At 35.7% G+C, this 22,677-nt stretch overlaps 1 protein-coding gene across 16 annotated transcripts in view; it reads right to left on the bottom strand.

Annotated features, from left to right (window-relative positions):
* Window positions 1–22,677, bottom strand: part of SLIT2 (slit guidance ligand 2) — a 256,993-nt gene that overhangs the window by 99,192 nt on the left and 135,124 nt on the right. For all 16 annotated transcript variants that reach the window (XM_026792129.2, XM_026792130.2, XM_026792131.2 and 13 more), the window contains exon 5: window positions 8,291–8,362. In XM_026792129.2, coding sequence (XP_026647930.2) covers window positions 8,291–8,362 — 72 coding nt within the window. The remainder of the gene's footprint in view (window positions 1–8,290; window positions 8,363–22,677) is intronic.

Here is a 22,677-nt window from a genome sequence, read left to right as displayed (position 1 = left end):
GTTACCCTTGACACAATACAAAAGAGAAATTGTTTCCAGACAAATTGGAAAAATCTTTTAATGCCATCAAATTTGCCTAATGCAGTCTGCAGGTTAATCTGTAAAAGGGTGAGCTGTATGTTTGCCCATATCTTATTATCCTTAGCTGTCAATGTATAAATCAGTGCTGACACAGCTTCTTCTAAATCATCCACATTATACACAAAGGAAAATCTTTTAAAGCCGAGAAAGCACTTGAGCAAATCTTGTCCTACACAAGCTGAAAGGCAGATTTCTTCCACCAGACTGGTAGCAGTTGTGGTGATCCCAAAAACTTTTGGACTTCTTCCTTTAATGAGTCACCATGATCACTACCTTAGCGAAGGGTGAGTTGTTTCCATTTAATTCTTCTTACCAGAAATATTGTTCCATTTGCACTGAGCTAATGAATTGGTTTCAGCATGAGGAAGGGAAGTTTGCAGATGGGAGAGGAAAAATATTCCCTAGTTTTAAAAATTACTGTCTTTGAAAGATGCTACCGTTTATGCTTTAGATTATCTTCCATCAGTTACAACCATGATATAAAAATTATTAGACACACACCATGAAGAACAATTGGTGTTTTATATATTTATATATATATATATATTTTTTTTTTTTAAGCTATGAAAGGGACATGACTTTGAAGACTGTGTGACTGGCTTTAATAGCAATTTATGGTAAAAGTAAAGGTTAAGGGTAAAGGTACCCACCCTACATATATAATCCAAACGGAAAGTTAGACAATATTTCATAACCAGTGTAACATTAACTTATGATGTCCTTCTAATAGATAGACTGAAGCAATGTAATTGTGTTTTTTGATAAAATTGGTTCTCAGTAACAAGTATATATTAAGCTATGTTTTAAGGTGCAAGCAAGAATACTAGAGATTAAAAATTATATTTTCATCTAATTTAAAGTTATGTTCTGTTGTTTATTTTTAGTATGACTTCAAAACCATACATAAAAATCTCCAATGCCATAATGAAACATTTCTCACCGCTAAGCTATTGAGTATCCCAATAACCCTAATTCCATCCTGCTCCATCTCCATTTTGGGTCTATTCTATGTGGGAATCTCTCCATGCTTTTGTAAAGGTGCTGTTCCTTTCTGCCTCAAACACTCACAAAGCTTCATTCCTGTGAAGCTCATAAGATACCAAACAACAGTTGTCACATTCCAAATCCTTCCACCATCCCAGAGAATTAACTGGATTTTACACATGTGTCTGCAGCATTACCTGGGCATTTTCTATATGAAATATTGTGAAATATTCTATGAAATATTCACAATATGAAATATTCTAACTGAATTAACATACTGCTGCTTAAAATGTCAATGTTTGTATGAGTTTAGTAATAAGAGTAGTAAGAATAATAAGCATTCAACTAGTAATAACTTTACTTTATAATGTTTTATGTTTATTGCTCTTATGCTGTAGAAACATGTTGCTAACTTATATTTTCTTCCCTTCTGGCATATGTTGTCTACCAGATAATGATAAATAAATATCTTAAAATAAACTTTGTTATCCCACAACAAGAACATTTAATGACTAACAGAAGATGCTGCATACATTTAAAAACTACTATCCTCATACAGGAAAAATCTGTCATCTGACTCTTGACAGAGAAAAAATCCTTTACTCATTCCTAGAAAGTTGAAAGTTGGAAAATTCAAACGATTGTCTGCTTTACTCTCCTGTTCTTCACAATTTGAAGACACTTTGTGATCCTTTGCAAGAGCTACTTTTTTCAACAGAATTGAGTTATGATTCCTATTTCTTATTTCTCAATCTCAATGTCATGACAAATCAATAATTTCAGAGGAATTAGTTAAAATTATGTAAAAAAAATCATGCCAGAATTTATTTATTTTTATCAAACTTCAAAGAACTGCTTGTTTCCCACGACTGCTAATATTTATATCCAAGTAATGCATACTTGCTGAACAAACTCGAAGTTTTAGAAACAAAAAAAGATTTATAGTTCAATTGCTCAGTCCTCTGAAAATTGTCTAGCACTCTACTTGGTTAATCTTAGAATTATCTTATGGGAGGAAAATGATACAAAAAAAGTAAAAAATAAACAAAAGAATGTCATCAAAAGGAGGATGAATACAAAATTAAAAATCTATATGTTATGTATTAAATATATTATCAGATTAATAAGAAATAACTTTTTAAAAGAAAACAAAACTTTAAAAATAGTATTAAAATGTTATTTATTTTAACTATCAGTAAGAACAAGGTTTTTTTTTTTTTTTTCCCCCAAGGCCACAGGGTCACCAACCTGCTTGGCAACAAGAGCTTTAGGAGGCACTAGAAACGTATATCTATTCTTTCCTTCATGGTTTCAGAGCAATTTTTTATTGTAATAAAAATCTTAAGCATACACAGAATATAGCTCACTACACCCTGTGAAAATCCTTCTTTATGTAAACTTGAAATGCAGGTGGCTGAATAGAATAGCAGTCCAATTGAGATTTCCTGTAAGAGCAGGCATGAGAAATATTGAATTCTAGATTATTTAAGCATCTCTTAGACAAGCAATGCATTTAGAACAGCACTTGTACAGATGAATAGACAACTATACTTCCAGTTGCAGTGGAATTTGCATGATGCATGATCTGAGAAGAAATAAGTAATGAGAACATCAGCAGGAATCTCTTTTTCAACTACTAATAACTGAAATTTAAAAGTCCAATCATTCCCAAAAATAATTAATACAAAATTTATTTTGTCTCTAGTGTCAGCTTTAAATGTTTCACAATCAGCATAAAAGAGGCATAAGGGCAACAACAAGTAGTATCAATCAAAGTTTTGGACAATGCTTAGTATAATGGGAAGGACTTCGATTGGATGCTGGTGATTGCCTCCCTCTTCACTAATTCTTCATTTCCCCAGGCAATTTAATGTGTGAAGCCACTACATTGCTCTGCAGCCTTTATCCCTGGCATGACAACTACAGTCTCCTCCATTTGCTGGAAAGAAATGGACCCAAATGAACCAAAGAAGAGAGTGGTCGAAACAAAGGCCAAGAGCATGACAAGAAAACCAGGGCACAAGATCCTTGCGTGAGATATGATGAAAATGTGCCCTACTATTTTTGGTAACATGTGAGATTGCACATATTTAGCATCGCAATTCCACAATGATATCGGTGTATTTCTTTCCATCCTCTGCCAAGCATCAATTACACAGAGAAAGAGAAAACTGGAATCTTATAAAATTTTACACACTTGAAATGGAAAAATCATAGTCAAAAATCTACTCAAAAGGAGAGCATAACACTATTGTTCTTTCAGTGGTGCCTTAAATTTGTAAATAACTCAGTTATTTTTCTTCCTTACTCAACCAGCTTCAAAAACAATCCCATTTAAGCTTGCAATCTGGGCACCTAAAGCATTTCCTTACCATCTTAAATACAAACAAAATTCCCAAGGTTGGGAAAATTCAAAGAATCTTTCACATCCAGTTTGAGTAGTATATCACCAGTGAGGGCTGTGAAACATTCATTAACATGTCTATTAAAAAATCTGTGTTTAGTTTCCCATTTATATGACAACTTCTCTTTATTTTTTTTTTTAAATAAACAGATGCCACTGTCTTCTCTGAAGAACCTAATGTCTTGGTGAATACTCTTCTCCCTGAAAAATTTGCAAGTTAGGGGTAACTTTAGGAATTATATTTTCAGAATTTCACATTAATTTCTCTCAATCTCAGATCAATAGCTATAGTGTATGGAGTGTATTGCTCTTTAAGTCATTCAAGAATACTTCCTTGAATAGAAAAATTGAAACTTTGACACACTGTAGATATTATGCTTTTTTAATTTGAACTGCCAAAATAATGGATACTGGATTTCTAGTCTGGAGAGCTACTACAACATAAGCTTCCCCCAATTTTTGTCACTTTTACTGAAAAACTTAATACTTTACAAACAACTGGGCTGCATTGGTGAGAGTGAAGCCAGGGACACTCTGGCATATTTTAGATGACTTCTGAGTTTGTGAGATGGCACCTGGTTTTGGTCTCTCCAGTAGAAGACAGAGTCAAACAGGGCCACAAGAACTGGGTTGAAGCAGATAACATTTGGGGATGGTCTGCAAGAAATGCATTTGTTTGGCTGTTAGAGAGAGGGGAAAGGGAGGATCTTATTGCTGCCTACAGTTGCCTCAAGTGAGAGTACAGACAGAGCCAAACTCTTACTTCTAAGATGAAAGGCATAACAAATTGGTAACTAGGTAATTCTAATTAGATGTAAATTACATTTCTGAAGCCTGAATGTTTCTCAGGGTTTGTTATTCTTTTTACTACAAGGGTGTGGCAGGTTGCCTATGTTGTCAATTCTCATAATGTCTAGCCCATTTTGCTTTTTATCTTCTACAGAATCTATATTAAGATGAGCATTAAGATGACCAGAAAGAAAGTACCATGGATGCATTTTATGGAACCTAGACAGCTTCTTCAGAGAAACATCAAGAGGACTCTAGAGCTAACATGCTGCAGGAGGCTATAGTGGCATTATCAAATTTATAGGAAGCAGTTTCCTTCAGATTATCTGAGTAAACACCTCATTCCTTTTGTTCTGCAAAGACTGAGAAGTATACAATAAGATGCTTTCCAAAATACTCCAATTCCTGATTCAGAAGAAAGGTATTTGGTGAGTCTCTATTCAGGAACATAAAATACTTTATCAGGTCAAATTGTATGAAATTGGTTAACCACTTTTAAAACAGCTTAACTGAGCTACTGTTCTGGATGGTTATCAATCATTTCATGTTTAAAGAAAAGGCTTAGTATTTCAACTGAAACAGATGTGATTACTGTTGAAACTGATGTAATTACTGTTGCTACAAATTTATATGAATATATATATATTACAACGTGCTCTAATACAGGCTTCTTTTCTCTTTGCACCTTTATCTATCCCACAGATGAGTTTGGAAGAGTTAAATCTTTAACATTAAGTCCCAACTAGTAGACTATTTCTAGAACAAATATCCAAAACTAGAACAAATATGGAATTCTACTTATGACAATTCTTATTAAGGATATATAAGTATTTGGTTCCTGGACTTTAGGTTAATCCCCTTCATAGACTCATAGAATCATTTAAGTTGGAAAAGATCTCTAAGATCATGGAGTTAAATTTTAACCCTGACACTGCCAAGTTCGCTGCTCAATCCTGTCTCTTAGTGCCATACCTACACATTTCTGAGTACCTCCAGCTTATGGTGACACCATCTCTTCCCCCAGTCTCCCATTACAAACCTTAAAAAAATTTTTGGTGAAGATATTTTTCCTCATATCCCTTCTTATCCTCTTACTTGTTACTTGGGAAAGAGACTAACACACACCTGGCTACAACCTCCTGACAGATAGTTCAATTCCTCTTTGAATCGTGACACCTGCTATACCTGTCACCTATCAATTGTCTCTTTAATTTTCTTGAACAATTAAATACAAGTTCTGTCTATCTGTCTTCTCTAAGTAATGACGAAGGCTAGATGGAAAGCTGGGGTTTGTCTCTCCTCACCAAAGATTCTAGGACAGGCAAAATAGCCTGATCTAGTTATATAAATGCTGTAGTAGAATCCACCCAACTCACCCCATTAATTAACTGGTCATTCTGCAGAGCAATTTTAGAGGGATCATGAAATTTTCAGATTAAAGGTTTGATGTTTTTTTTTTTCCTGGGACAAGTAATGAGGAGATATCTGTAGTATTTATCCTATCAGAATAAAAAAAAGGACACACATATGGTTTGAAATTTGTGGCAATGCTATGGTGTTTACAATTTTATCTTTTTAAAATTATCTCCTGAAATGATAAGGAGATAAAGGACACAGCTATTATTTTTAAAGGACACAGCTATTGTTTTATGCAAGTTTCAGACATAATTCAGGATCCTTTGCTTAAAAATTCACACTAAGATAAAAACTGTATCTCAGATAAAGATTAGCATCCTAATGCAGCTTTTAACTGGTGTGGAAGGGGCTAGCAGCGGGCCTGTTAGCTAAAGGAGCGAGAAGTAGGAAGAAGAAGAAGCTGATAAGGAGCTTTCTCCACGGCCGTAAACAAGGAGATTGAGATCGAGAGAAGGAAGATAAGAGCATTCTGCAGCTGGATGAAGCATTTTTAGAAAGTTAGGTGGAGTCAGAGTAACTTTTCACCAATGGCATGGTATTGAATTATTGTGGCCAATAGCTAAGGTAGAAGAAGGGTAAACAGCTGGAAAGTATATAAAAGATAAGCCATTTTCATGAATAAACTGTTGCCAAGTGTTACCAACTGAGACTGCTTGTGGTCTCTGCTTTATGTCCTGACCGCCTCCACTGCGACAAAGTGGAATTTTCTTGCAATATATAAGTACACCCATATTATAAACTACTACTTTGCCACTAAAATATTTTCAATGATGCTGCTATTTCTACAATGTAAGTTCCTTTCTATGGCTGTATAAATTTTCAAATACAAAAGGACATGCAAAAAAATGCAGGCTTCTTGCAGCCAAACCTCTTTTTGACTATGTATGTGGTGGGACTAGCTCTGAATAAAAACTCAAACTGTCAATTAAATAGAGTAAAAAAGCTACTTTGAGAATCACAAGCGCTTGCATGTTTTTGAACACAACAAAGCTGAAAATAATGATTTTTTCCACTAAGGTATGACAGAATTTCATTGCAGGGAAGAACTGTAGTAGGCCAAATTCTTGGGCATTCTGCTAAATCTTCAAAAAGACATCTTCCTCACCAGTTTGTGTGCAGTACTGCAGGCAGCAGAATGGATTCCATCACAGGCAGACAGAAAAGTGAAGGGCTTCCTAGCTCATCCGCTCCTACTGAGGATACATCAATTGCTGTTTTCAAAGCAATACAACTAGAATGTTTGTCTTTCTATTTTAGCCCTGGCAACTTCAATTAATATTTTTTTTCAGCAGGAATAACATGAAGGCCTCCTATAACCTAATATTTCCCTATATTTATTGATACCACATTATATAGCAATCATGTTTTTTCACAGCTGCATCACTCTGGAAGCTCCGTAGTCTTTCTGAAACCTGTTATTGTATGTCCTCTGTCTTTGCTGGCTATTTGTAAGTGATGAGTCCTTTGCTTACAGTAGGGGTTTTGAAGCTTTTGAGTAAATAACTATTGTTTCCTACTGCAGAAGTTCATCACAGTCTTCAGGTTGCTTGGCTTGTTCAACCCACTAAACTGCCTCACCACTCTGAACAGAAAGTAGAAAAGTTACTGCTTTGCTTTGTCTTGAAACTCACATATTTCCACATTTAGAAACCATAAGAATTCAAAACCTGTCCATGAACTTCAAAGCCACTATCTCCAGGAAAGTATCTTTCTTTCAGAAAAGACAACAAAATAAAATTGAGCAAGTAAAACAGTCACACAAGTATAAAAACTTATGCCAGCTAAACTAGGTAATATAGCATGAATTTCTTTCTTTATGCAAGCAAACAAACAAAAGACAAACTTTTAAAGCCAAGGCAAAATGATTTTTTCCACATGAAACCATAAAATATTTCAAATTGCCTGACATTCAAATACTTAACTCAGTTTCATAGACTAATAGTTATAATGCCATGTTGTCTTCAACTTACTTCAATTTTTTACATTTCCATAAGACAATCTGAGGATGTTTAAGATCCGTTAAAGTATTTTGCACAAACAAATGACATCAATATTATGCAGATATTCCTTAAGCAGCTATAACAGTTCTTAGAAAAAAAGATATCTGATACAAAAAAAAAAAAAAAGCATTACAAAGCATTATCATCAGAATATATGAGAATATATGGAAGAAAGGAGAAGGAAGTGGCGGAAGGAAGTGGCAGAAGGAAGGAAGTGGCGGAAGGAAGTGGCGGAAGGAAGTGGCGGAAGGAAGTGGCGGAAGGAAGTGGCGGAAGGAAGGAAGGAAGGAAGTGGCGGAAGGAAGGAAGTGGCAGAAGGAAGTGGCGGAAGGAAGGAAGTGGCGGAAGGAAGTGGCGGAAGGAAGGAAGTGGCGGAAGGAAGGAAGTGGCGGAAGGAAGTGGCGGAAGGAAGGAAGTGGCGGAAGGAAGGAAGGAAGTGGCGGAAGGAAGGAAGGAAGTGGCGGAAGGAAGGAAGTGGCGGAAGGAAGGAAGTGGCGGAAGGAAGGAAGTGGCGGAAGGAAGTGGCGGAAGGAAGTGGCGGAAGGAAGTGGCGGAAGGAAGGAAGGAAGGAAGGAAGGAAGGAAGGAAGGAAGGAAGGAAGGAAGGAAATACTTACAGATTTTTTATGTCTACTGCTCCTCTGAATGCCTTCCTTGGTATTGCTTGAATCTGATTTTCACTAAGATCACTAAGAAGAAAAATATAAATGTAAAAGTGTTATATATATTTAGTTTAATGTAAAATAAAAAAAATACAGACATTATGGTTCAGTCAATATTTTCAATGAAGCTTATTTTATTGCATTAACTGATTTGTAATTGAAGAAAAGAAGTAGCAATAACAGTCAAAATTGTTTCTCTCTGTCACACTAGGCAGTTCCTTTAGAAAATAACAACATATATGCCAAAACATTAAAAAAAAACCCAGTAGAAATGTTTTCACTTTTCAACCATTCCAAGTCCATGTTTGATAGTATATTCAGCTTTATGTAAGGAAGACAGAAATGCAGCAAATAGAACAAATAGTGAGCTATTGAGAAACAACAATGCAGCTGTGTAGTATCTGAAATCAATATGTTTCTGACTTTTGTTTCAGTCAAGCATCATATATTTTTAAAGAAGGAATTAAAATACATTCTGCAGCAGACATCTAATATTCCTCCCCAAAATCACTGTATGATCAGCTGTATCATGTCATCTGAAATGATTATCTTTTACAAAAGAAAAATATTACTAAAATGCTTATAAAATTATTGTTCAGTAGTGTTTTTTTGCTATCAGTACGAATAAACAGCCCTTTATTTTTTCTGAAATACAAACACATTTTTGTCCTTCACTGGTCAATATTGAAAATAAAATATAGAGAACTGAAGATAGTAGTAGACAGAGGAGACAGAGAAAATAAAAAAAAACAAAAGCAAACTAGGATGCAGAACTTTTCATTTATGCTGTGCACTATTAGCAGTGATGCAGTGCAATAGAAGAAGACCAGCACATGAAAGTCTTTATTGCTGTGTCTATACCACATGCAGATTGGAGGTTTTACCTCAGAGAATAGTTTGCTTCCCAGGACCAAAAACACCTATCATACATGGTACATGAATGTTTGAAGTTCTGCAAGGGGACCTATCTACCTTGCTGTATTAAAATTATGAAATCAGACCTTCTTTTGGAAACCTTCCAAGGTGCAACTATCTATACACAATATGAGGAACACAATTATATGAAGAAGCTTTCTTAAACATCTGAATAAAAATGTACAAAAAAATCAGATGTGTACAGGTGTCTATACACAGGGATTTTAAGTCCATTTGCACAGCAGTTCTCTTTAGTTAACTAGATTTCATTTTGCTAAAACCAACCCAGGATCTTAACTCTAAAAGCACACCAAATGCAATCCAGATCCTAGCAGAAGTAAAGTTTCTTTACCTTGAGATTTGGAGACATCTTTAGAGGATGTTTTTCAGAAAGAAATTTTAGAGAAACATTGCAAAACTGTGCACAGAATTAAGAGATATAGCTCAGATTAAGTGAACACGCAAGACTCATTAGACATAAGTCATGCTTTTGATATATTCTTTCTCTAAAATGTAATCTAGCATGAGCTCATATTTGCAGTTCTGAGCAATCACTCCTGAAGATCCCTTTCAGATTTATGAACTTGCAAAACACAATTTGAGGACTATATAAAACCCCATTTTGCCCAACTTTAACAAAATTTATATCAATGTAATTATTTTGAATATAATTCCACATACATTGCAGCAATTTTGTATTATCCAATTCATTGTTAATTAATGGAAAATCACTTTATATTTACTAAATCTTTCATAGTTCATGCACCTAATTGCACTGCAATATCTTGCAAAGTATACTTAAAACTAGACCCAATTTTAGTATTATTAATCGTATGTGAAAAAAGAGAATTTGTGAGCTGTGATTTAATTTTCAAGCCACCTAAGTAATCTTGAAATGGGATATAACTGTACTGCTCTGACAATAAATTCAGTGGCAATGAATGAAAAAGCAGCCTTCAGCATTTGTTACGGTAACATGATTTAACAGCCTACTTCCTTGGAGAAAAATTCCCTTATAAGCATAAAACGCAAATATCTATATTTACATTTCTGTCTAATTGACTAATACATTTTACCTGTATAAAAATTGTGTGTGAAGTGGCTAAGCTAGCAGCAGTGATTTGTATCATGATCAATGATTAGTTTATAACACAGATATATGTATATATCTACGTGAGCCACTGCTGTACTCGTATATATTTACTACAGGAGATAATGGGCAATGGTGCATTAAGCTTTTCATGGCATTTGATAGTGTATCATCACTCACCATTTTATATAATTAAAAAAAGTGAAAGATGAACAATATTGAGGCCAACTGTAAATTATTTTTAAAAATCTAATAGAGAATGTTAGTGGTCAAAATCTTTGTTTCTGTGGGAAATTTTAGCACAAACATGAGGACCTAACAAGTGACAGCTACTGTGCCAGGTCCCTCAATAGCCAATACACAGAGCCATTGTGCACAGGTATGTCTGTGTGTATGCAAATGCAAAAGACACAGACAAACTAATTGCAGGCTAGATTTACTGCTGGGTCGGCAGAGTCAACACCAGTTCCCTGTAGCACAAGCTCAAGCAGACTGAAGTATAGTGTTCCCTGGTAATTTTAGCTAATTTCAAATGTAAACTACTTGACTGAAAAGGTTCCCAACCTTGCTGAACAAGGCATTGTTTAAAGCATACATTTAAATCTGGAGAGCTAAGTAAGGTTGGCAAATGTTTTTTCCCAAAAGTAATTTTTTTGCAATGCATCAGCTGGTTTGGGAAACTTGGAACTGTTTCTGTAACAAAAGTGTAAATTCATTTCCACACTGCTAAATTCTACTTCTCATAAAGAATACTATTTTCCTTATAGCAGGAAAAATTTTAGTAATTATTTATTGATTGCTTCAAGTTCTTATCTACTCAGTGTAAAAAAAACTTCCTTATAAAAACCTTGAGGGGCTTAAACAAACATTCAACTTTTTCTTCTTGCATAAATTACACCTACATTTCACAACTCAGAAACTGCATGTGGTCTTTTTTATTGATCTTTGAACTCATTCCACCGCAATTCTTAGACTGCTCAAAAATAAAGGCCACAAGCAGCACAAGGTGCATTGTGACTTTCATAGGAAATGGGGCAAAAATCTATTTTGTAGATAAAACCAGCCAATTTTGCACGCCATTAGATTACATTGATTTGACTTTGCAACTTATATTCAGTAGTGAAGAAAGGTGCAAAACTCCTTTTCAGCCTGATGGTCATTGTATTGCTGCATTTATAACTATGCAGGCATCATCTTCCATTTCAAAAATAGGCAGCCTTTGAATAGAGGCTCTATGATGGCAATTGATCCCCCTAAAATGAAAGAATATCTAAGAATATCTAAGAATATTTAAGCAAAGATCCAACAAAACATACTACTTTTATAAGAATAGATCTGTATTTTTTAAAAAAAAGGCATTAACCTGATTCACATTACAAAATGTCAATCTGATCAAGATATTTTCACTGGAACAATTTATTCTCCATTAATATTACAGCCCAGGACCTTACATTAAAATCCAGAATACCTTTGGAACAGCAGAATTGAATAAAAATTACAGCAAGAGTGGAAAAGCCAAGGCTATGTGAGAATTTCTTTCTTTAATAGAGCACAATGATCTAGTGAGATATTTTGACAAATTCATCTTTATGCAGATTCAGGCTGTCATAGAGGCCTCTTTCAACTAAATTGTTCTTGACTCCACTGTATAATTCCTAGAGGGATATACACCAAATTATTAAGTCTGAAGGGGAGTACCTTAGACATTGACCTTTCAAGAAAATTCCTTAGTGCAAATTCGTGGCCTTCATTCCTGTCATTCAGTGGGCAGAGCACCTTTGTTCCTTGTCCTCCACTGCTCCCCCTTGCTCCAGATCCCCGAACCCGTGCTCAGGGCCAGGTGTAACTTCAGTCTCTCTAAATGTGAGATGTTCTCAAGGACATCTCTCAGATTTGTTCCATCAGGTTAAAAAGTAGTACAGGGGTTAAACAGCAGATTGGCCCCAAAAGCCTCCTGGGTGAGGCAGAGTGGCAGCAGCTGACAGAGACTTTTTGAGGAGGCACAAATGAGCATTGCTGCTGCTCTAGATGCACAAACCAGTCTGGGCACAGGGGATTCTTTCAGATAAGTTTAAGATGTAAATACGTCGAGCATTCTTCTGAGTTGTAATATTCTGGCTGCAGCCCCATTCTCCCAAATGCAAAAACTAAAAACCAAATCCATAAAGCAAACAAAGCTGAATCCCACTGTAAGCGAAGGTACACAGAGAAGAATGCACAAAGATTTCTGAATTTTTGCCCAACTGCAGCACTGTTTTGAAAAACTTGCATACTATTTTTTCTCTCTCTGAAGGTCAGGAGCGTTTTTTTAAATCAAAGACTAAATATGCTGCATCTAAATAATTACTTTTTATAATTAATGTAGTCTATACAAGCATTCAAACTCATAAATAAAAACAGAACAACTAGAGATTCTCTAAGATTTGTGATGAAGTAAATTCTGCAATTACCGTGCTTATGTAAAATATAATTTATTTTTAAACAACCTGGATAATGGCAATTTACATGCAATGGATTCTGATAAGCACAAATGCCTCAGCTTTTAAACCAATTTCCAAAGATTAAAAATTTAATTTGGATATTCTGACAAAGCAACTTGTCTAATTTGAAATTATGGCTAAAAGAATGTAGATTTCTGCATTTCACAAACCAATGAACTAAGGAAAAAAATCAATAATAAAAACAATTCCATCAAAAAAGCCCAAACACCTCTGCCCCACCCTTCCTCCCCCAACTGCTTCATTTTGTGCATGCAGACTTTTTTTCTCCAAGAATACATTGGTAATGAGAATGTATTCAGCTTGTGGAAATAGCAGGAAGACCTTGCCAAAAACCTTGTTACTACTGAATCCTTCCTAAGAACGGGATGGAAATGGTACAGTTATATTTATCATATTTACTGGTTAGGAGATAGAGGTGTATCAGGGAAAAAATCTCAAAGCTTGGAGTCCTGTGAACATTTGAAATTCATACCAATAGATGATACTAACCTGCTCTCAGAAAAAAAACTTGACTTATATACAGTATTGCTTTCTTATCTGAAGATAAAGCCCTGAGATAACCTGAAATTAATGATCCTGATGGAATGTTTCAGCTCTTAAAAAATGCAAAGTACTGCATTGCAGTTATTTTATTACTCACCATGTATGGCTCTCAGCTGAATATCCTATATACCCTTAAAAGGAGTGCTCAATTTTTAATTATATAAATTGAAACATCACATAAAATATCTATATCATAAACTGTTAAAGCTGTATCACAGTTTTGTTGCGTGGCTAAATCATTGTTTGTTCTGAAACACTAAATCTTTTGAAGATGGCAAACCCGCTTGTAAATTTAATTACTTGTAATTTTATTTTCCTCAATGGTTTAACCTCCCTCTGTGTCTGACCACAGATATCATAAATCTATACTGCCATTCTGTACTTTGCAAAGTACTGAGTACTGGGAATGAGTAATGTGTCCTGATTTTTAAAGGAAAAGGCAGAAATACTCAGCCTAACTAAGTACTGAATTCTTACCAGTTTATTTATGCCAGTTTATAAAAACATCTCAGAAAGTGGCTATTTCATGACTGGCATCCTGATAATTACTTATGTATTCATGACATGAATGAAGTAAGCCTTGCTAAGTACTTCTCTCTTACTGGAAAAACAACACTTAACATTAGGTAACTATACTTTGCATTAAATCCTCCATGCCTGTATAAAGTGGCAAAGACTCATAGATAATGAGACTACCAGGCCTTCAAAGAAATAAAAAGAATGAGAATTATTTAAATTATTGGACTGAAAACCAAATATATGAATTTGGACACGGGATTTCATTTGTAACACAAAGATGGTGAAAAAAACCAAACAACATATTTTTTAATAGGATAGTTCAGTTGAAAGGGACCTACAATCATTACCTAGGTCAATCAGATTATTTTGATGGAACAAGTAACAACTTCTTTTTAGGAACATTAGTATACATTGATACATTAGGTATCAATTAGACATTTATCCTGAAAGAGTAAAACTAACCAACAGTTAGTTTATGAATATCAAATGGTCCTGTCCATTTCAGCTGTTTTTATTATCATTGGCTTTTTCTTCAGTACTGTTCAGTGTTCCTACAGTATTTCTGTATTTGATTACACCTTAAAAAATACAGGAGGCAGGGAGAAGACACCCCCTACCTATTCACTGGGAAGCTCCTTGCAGAAAGAGCCTGTGAAACATGCTCTGGCATAGGCTACTCGCTGGATCCTGGACTTCATGAAGATATCTGTGAGATCTTGCATGGTCTGAGATACTTCTCCAGCCACAATCACATTAATGAGCCAGATCATCTAAAACCTCAAAGCTATTCCAGATCAAGAACCAAGAATTATTATTTACTCCCCTGGCTTTGATCTTAGGGAAAACAAAGAGCCCTGCCTCACTGGGAGGCACTGAAAGCGCCAGTAGTCAAATCTGAGATATGGAAGGTGTGAACATGCTGCAACATGACAGCATAAGACAAGGGAGCCACAGCCCCAAGTTTCAAGTGTCTCAAGTGAAATGTTTCCAGAGAAGTATGACAAAAGGTTATTTCACATTATCATGAACACTGGCAGCTGCCTCTGTTTGCAAAGCTGCCATAGCCATGGGCTTTCCAATGCAAAGAGGAGAGAATGAAATGCCAAAGAAGATTTTTTAGGTTTCAGTGGATCTCTGACTTGGATTTCATTTCTAAAATGACAGTTTTCTACTTTCAAAATTTGAATAAATACATTTTTCTACTCTGTATTAGGTGTCTTGTTTTAGCATGGAAAAGTTCTGATCAGATGGGTTTTTTCCTGCTCATGAAACTTCATTTATCACTATACGATAAAGCACGTGAGAGTGAAAATTATTTTCGAAACTATGTAATCAAAAAATCAAAGCAAAGTACAAAGTCATCAAGAATACAGATGCCACTGAACATTGTGGTGTTAATGCAGGGGGAGCATCCTGGAGAGACAGCTCCTTTAAATCAGTAGCTCAGGTGAACTGGAGCTACTGAAGCCTATCAGGAATTCCATCATGGCAGCAATATATCATATTGTAACACAAGCTTACTAAACAAACACAAATGATTAATTATAACAGAACATTTTTTTTTATCCCATGTTCAGCAAATACATTAATATATGCAGACAACTAAATACCCTTCCCATCAGTCAAGTGAGGCTTAGCCAGTTAATTGTTAGAATACTGACATATGCTTGGCTTTAACTTTATGCAGTTACTACTGTATGGCATCACTTATTCATGAAGATAATCTTATACCCAAATGTCTTGTCATGTCCTTTTAGTAGGCATAGCTTTCTGGCAGATCTACAGATCAATTATAATAGAACAAGAAAACGTTTAAAAATATATAATTAAAAATTCAGTCTAAACTCTTGTTCTGAGAAAGCAAAGCAAACAAAGAAACAAAATCAAACAATCAAAAACTGCTGTACCATTATTCTGTGACTGTGAAATAAATTAGTTAACTTCCTATTAATTTCAATGGTTTTATTCTTCTGTTCTTTAGTAAAACAATCTTTGCAGTGATTTCTCTTCATATTGAAGACACAAAAGGTGTCCAATAATACCAGCAGTAGCTAATAGGTCTCTACAGCACATATATGTCCCCTCATTACGATAAAACCTATAAATTATAATTTCAAACATTAGTTCTGTAAATCATTATTGCTGCTGCTTCCCATAGGAGGATTAAAATTTCATGTATTAGACAGCTACTATTAACCTCTTTTTACAGATGGGGAAACCAAGGCAGTACATACAGCAGCAGCATGGATCAGTACTATGCTGAGGAGCACGAAACTGATGAGAAAGATTGAGATGACAGAATTTCAGGTTCTCTCTGCATCACTAATTTCCATTTGCTCTGCTGACTCCCTAGAGATTCAGATGCTGCACACAGTAGGCACACAAACCTATTCTCACGCTAAAGCAGGATCACTCCCTGGGCCATGGTGTGCTACATGGCCCAAGTGAATATTTCACATTTCACAACACAGGGCAATCATCACTGCAACACGGACTGAATGATTAGAGTCACTGCAATTCCCATGGTAAGGAATGCCTTTTTTTCCCCTAAGAATATTCAGACTAAATTTCCCTGCCCACTTTCATGTCTCATTTTTTAATGATAGCACTTTTGATTATATCATTCATGCTTCTTTCATTCTTAATGCTTGAGGTTTTTTAAATGTCATCCATTTATAAATCTGTTATGGAATCAAAATGTACTTCTTATTATAGCTTTTGGCATACTATTATCTGCATTATTTCAGCAGTATATCTTTTAATCCACTTTATCTATTTATTTATTAAAGAAGAGAGATCATTTATGTACTACAGAACATAGACAGCAAAAGAGAAAAAGTAAGACACTACACAATAGCGGGACTGGTAGCCTCCAGAGTTTATCAGTACCTTCAACCTTAACATTTAGTTTTAAGTCATCCAAAATTTGAATTCTGATACTTAGTGATAATCTTTCTTTTGTTTGAGAAACAGCCTGACTTTTTACAGCCGTGCAATATAATGCATAACATATTTATAATTTTTAGTATTAGTAATCAATGATTTCTAAATCTAAATAGCACAGAGTACAAGTACTAGACCGTTTACTTTTTAATAGGAATACATTTTGGGTTTGGACTAAGCCAAAACATCCAATCTCTGTCTTGGCAGAAAAGTTAACCCATGGGCTGCAAAATCAATTCCACTCTACAATGTGTCCAAAAATGTACTTAAATCAATTTGTATGCTTTGATACTACTGAAAATAATTGCTTAAGGAGATTCACCATTTATTCTTTATTTTGCTAGAGTGGCCTAGCAGGGAAAATGCTAATTGTGCAATAAAACAGGAGTATTAGGACCACACATGTATTTTATTGGAGCCTTAGAAATTATTTTTGAAAAGGAAAGCATTCTTTAATAGTCTGTTCCACTAAATTAATACATAATTCTCTTTTGTTTAGACTACAAAATCCCCAAAACAAAACAGGAAAGAAATTACATGTTGTAGCTCCTAAAGAGGAAAGGACCACCCACAGTTTCAGAGACAATTGCAATACTACTTCAAATTTGGCTTTGGCATAATCCTTTTCATAAAAAAAACCCTTGAAGCTCTTAAGAAGTCCTCACCTCCTAAAGAAAAAAGCTGACAAATCTTTATCCTCCATACACTGTCAAATTGGCCAAGCTGCAGGAAGGCACTGAGTGACATTTTACTGACTTATCATGCATCCCTGATAGCACTGTGATTCCTGCCAGGGCCCAGGCCAGCACAGCTGTGCTGTGTGAGGGTGGTGCTGACCTACAGCCCCACTTGGAGATTGCAGAGTGGAAAATGACTTTTACCCATGTGGATGTATATGGGTAAAATATGCATATGGGTGCTGGGGCTGCACCTCAGGTACTGTGTCCTGCTGTGCTCTGAGTTCTGCAGCACAAAAAAGGCATTGGGGGGCTGGAGAGCATCCAAAGGGCAACTGGGGGTTCTGAAGGGTCTGGGGCACAACCCTGCTGAGGAGCAGCTGAGGGAGCTGAGGGTGTTTAGCCTGGTGAAAAAGAGGCTCAGGGAAAACCTTATTGCTCTCTGAGAGTGCCTCAAAGGAGATTGGACAGGTGGGGATCAGTCTCTTCTCTTGCATAACAAGTGACAGGACAAGAGGAAATGGTCTCAAACTGTGCCAGGGGAGGTTCAGGTTAAGCATGGGTTTCATTCATGGATTTTCCTCTCCTTTTCCTTTAGCAGGCTGGAATTGAAGGAAAAGTAAAAATAACAAATCTTTATGTGTCATTTTTTCACACAAGCCCATAAAAGAGTGTTTCTATGTAGGCAAAGGGTAAAGATTCTGCTATTTTCATTTTACTAGTCTCTGATGGTGATTTGGTGATTAATCTTTAATCAACTATTACACTTGACAGACTTGAAAATGTTAATAGCTTTAAAAGAATAAAACAAGATTCTGCTGGGTAACTTTCACTTCTTCTGGTACATTAGACACTCAGCATATGCATGGCTGAAACATCCATTTGGCTTGGCTGGGGATCTGCTCACATTAAGAATAGATGAGATGGCATATTTAATTTTCCAAAAGACCTCTTCAACAGTATCTGAAAAAATCTATCACTACTTTTCCCTGTAACAAAACTTCTTTTTTAGAACAAGTTTGCAGCTGTCAACATGTCTTTAATATTTAATATTGTTTCACCTGCTGTGGAATTGAAACTGCAAGCACTTTCAGGAACTGATTGAATGGTTGTCTGGTACATCGTCTAGTATCACTACACAGCCTACAACCCTGTATATTCTCTTCTGAAATATCACTCAGAAAGCTGTGGCAATTCCTGTTTCTTCAAAACAGAGCAGAGTAGACTCCTGATCCAATCCCATTATGCAGAGCTGCAATTCCAATACAGACAAGTAATAATTACATCCCTGGACACAGACATTTTTTATGAAGTATAGCTCCAAACTTTTACTCTGATAATAATCTGAGTAGTTCAAGTGTTTCCTAGCAGTAAAACTAACCTTGAACAATTTGTCAAGGGACAGGGGAATATTTGGAAAGTAAACTAGAAAAGATCTTGTGGACCATTAATGTTCAATATCACTGTGCTCAGTCTTCCTGCATCTGAGCTGAATGATGCAATTTGGGGATTATCTCTCGAGATGGGCTGATTGCTTGGTAGGACAGATTTATTGTACAGGTTTTTTTTTTACATTATATGTGTAGGTGCCTAATATATATGGAGCACTGATACTTCAGGCTTTAAGGCTGTTGCTTGTCAGTGCCAAAAACTATGCTAAAACAGTGGAAGAAAGCAAAGCAAATTATTAAAAGGATTACCACGGATGATTAAAAAAACCTGACAACAGCTAAGCTGCAATCACTGCTACTTATCGTGATGACCAATTTTATATGACTATTTGTTCCGGTCTTCATCCATCTGCTTATACCCATGTGTCATTTATTAGACTGTAATATCTTTCACACAAACTTTTTTGTTTTACCGGGTGCTGGTTTGTTGGTATTTTTCTTATTCTGTGTAACAAATACTAGTGACTTGCACCACTGGGCTTCTGGACCAAAGAACCAGGACTTTAGGCTTTTCTATGAGAAAACTATAAATGAAAGGACAAGGAACAGATGTTCATGCTATCCTCCTCTTCACTGAAAATGAACTATATAACAGTATAACAAGCTCAATTATTTGAGTAATGGAATGACTGGATTTCTTTGTTTATTCTATTTCTCGTGTGCTACATATGTGCTGGTTAATACAAGTCAATTAAAGCTCTTAGGAGAAAAAAGAAATAGTTGAGAAACTTCAGGGCAGTTACTGATACATACATTCAGGAACTCTGGAAGTAAAACTTCCCATTGACCAGGATTAAATTATTTTAATACTCTAGCTGTGCATCCCAGAAGTGTCAAGCCTCAAGTTTCTTCTGTTCAAGGGTTCCAAGATTTTCTTTCTTCTTGAGCCTGCCTTCTCCTTCTGTGACTGCTCCAGCCTTTTCCCCAAATTTCTGACCACAACTTTTTCCCTTTCAGTGCCATACAAAGAATCAGAATTTCAAGAGGTATTTTCCTCTATTCAAAGGAGCTGACAATACATCAGAGGCAGTACAACTGGTGTGTATAACAAGAAAAGTGCATCCTAGCTGGATTCAGAGAAAAAAACTTCATGAAATTGGTAAAAAATGTATGTAAGCAATAAAAAGAAAATACACCATTCCAGAATGAATTAATCACAACTAATTTCTTAATCTTAAAATGAACAACCATGGCTAAGAAACTGAATCAGAGTGCTCCATTCCACATTTCAAGAATGTGAAAAATCCCATTTCTTCTTAATAGTCCTGTATGCTGTTGCCATAATACCAATATGTAAATTACATTAAAATGTTCTGGGAAAAATTAATTTATGCAAAATGGAATTTAGTATTTTTTATAGAAAAGCTTAAATTTTATTGCAACTTCTGCCACATTTATTCCATTTTCCTCCTCAAACTTTCAAAAATATTCAGCTGCTTGCACTAGAAATAATTTCCACTCAGACATTTTTTTAAGCTTGAAGTCTACAAAGTTGACTTTCTGTTCCAGGACTGCACTTTTCCACTGACAGCATCAAAAAGTAGCTGCTCTTAACTGCACTTTAAAAACCCATCCTCCCTCTTTTCAGATGTTTTTTCTCCATCTGTATGTTTTCAAGCCTTCTTTTTTCAAATTGCTAAATTCTTTCCCTTCAACCAATATCCATACTCTCCTAAGTAGCTGATGGAGCTTTGTCCCAAGTAAAACCCCACTGGGAAACCCCAATAATTAGGGTAAAGAGGGATTGCATAGGGGATGTGGTAGTTTTTTGTTGTTGTTTGAGGGTTTTTTCACTCAGGAGGATGGGTGCTGTGTTCTGCTATATGAGGGCACACGGGGCAGCTGGATGGGATGGATGAGAGTTGGGCAATTGCAAACCAGTGAGAGCACAGCACACTCAGGATGAGCAAGGGTGACACTGATGTTTCCATTCACAAGATTCTACACACTTCTGCAGTGAGCCAATGGGTAATTTCAGAAAAGAGAGGTCCAGGTGACTACATACACACTGAGAACAGTTATGGTAATGGGAAAAGAGACTAATAAATTTACTTTAAAAAACCCCTAAACACAAACCAGCAAACAATGCATAAGCTTCCCTATTGCTTAAGGACTAATTCAGAAACATACTATAAAATGTTTAAATGCTTAGATTGACTGCATTTTTTTTTTTTAAGCATAAAAGTTAAAAAGGGATTTAAGAAATAAGGCTAAATACAAGAACACATGGCATAGTGCCTGTATCAATAATAGCCACTAAATAGATCAAGATCTCAGCACTATACAGCCAGGCTTTTTGCTAAGGCATTCAGTGTGAATCCATTTGTGCTTCTAGGGAATTCAGGAAGACTTCCACCAGCTCAGAAATCCTAGGACATGCATCTTACAACAGCAGGAGCATCTTTAACTCACTATTTTAACTGAGTATAAACAGATCTCCTCTTAGAATGGGACTAGCTCTGAGCTCTGAGGTGATTGAATTCAAACAATATTTACACAGATGAGAAGGTGTGAGAATTTCCTTCTCTATTGGCTCCACTGCACTTGCTATCTGTTGCCATATGGCTAATTCCTTCTCATGCTTATTCTTCTGTTTCAGTTCATATTACAGTATACTCTTTTACAGACCTGCAGCTTCAAACATCTGTAGCAAAGGTCCCAGGAATTGATTTAGAGGCTGAAACACAAGCATATCCAATCCTGCTCCTACACAAGGCCATATATCTTTTGTTGGAAGACGGACACATGGTCCCCATATGCATCAGTGATAACACGAGCCTGCCAGGCACAGATGTACTTATAGCTCCAGAGAGATGCAATCTAATGATGGATAGGAATAACCCAATCATACAAACATTTGTATTTGTAAACCCTACCTAGTGCTACAGACAGTATGTCTACATTTCACTGCCACATTTCTTCAAAGATATCAAGATGTTCCTAAGGTATGACAGGCACATGATGCAACTTAATGGTATGTAAAATAGGGAGACTGCTTTCTGAAGCACAACTTCATAGTTGGAAGTTCTAAAAATTAATTGCTCTTCTGGCAAACCCAATGAAAATTAAATTAAATTAGATACTGGAACTTTTTCATTAGAAGGCTCTGGCAAAATAAAGTTAATAGATGGAAAGCTTTCTGCAATTAAAAGTGACAGGTGCATTGCTTTCTCTAAGCTTTTTAATCACATCTGTCAAAAAGCCTACTAAAATGCATTTTTAAAGCTCCTTCCAATCTACTCAACTTTTTTGAATCAAAATACTGTGGAATTATTGAAGATATATCACTTAAATCACAGCTTTACAGCAGTAAAGAACTAAAATTTCTATAGAGTTATACATCTAACATATTTAGGACAATGTATTAAATCACAAAGTAACTCTGTCTCCTGTTCCCATTCACTTCATTTGTCAGCATGATTTCCTGCTTCAATTCCTGACCACTGCACAAGAAACACACAACTTGATTTCCCTAATTTAAAACCAAGTTGATAGTAAATTCAGAATTCAGGCCAGTCACAACTGTGTTTGAATTATCTATTCCATGGGTTTAAGGTGATTTAGGAGAGAGATGGTTAACAGTATCTACTCCTTTGAAGAAACTTTTTCTTCAAAGTGTCCTGGAAAGTGGCAGAAAAATTTGAGGTCAGGTTTTGCTGTGCTTCTTAAAAGTGAAATTATTTTCAATGAGTATGTGTTCCAA

The sequence above is a fragment of the Zonotrichia albicollis genome, chromosome 5, assembly GCF_047830755.1.
Source record: "Zonotrichia albicollis isolate bZonAlb1 chromosome 5, bZonAlb1.hap1, whole genome shotgun sequence".
In the NCBI taxonomy this organism is placed as follows: Eukaryota; Metazoa; Chordata; class Aves; order Passeriformes; family Passerellidae; genus Zonotrichia; species Zonotrichia albicollis.
The sequence above is the reverse complement of the archived record's forward strand: the minus strand, read 5'-3'. Positions and strand labels throughout refer to the sequence as shown.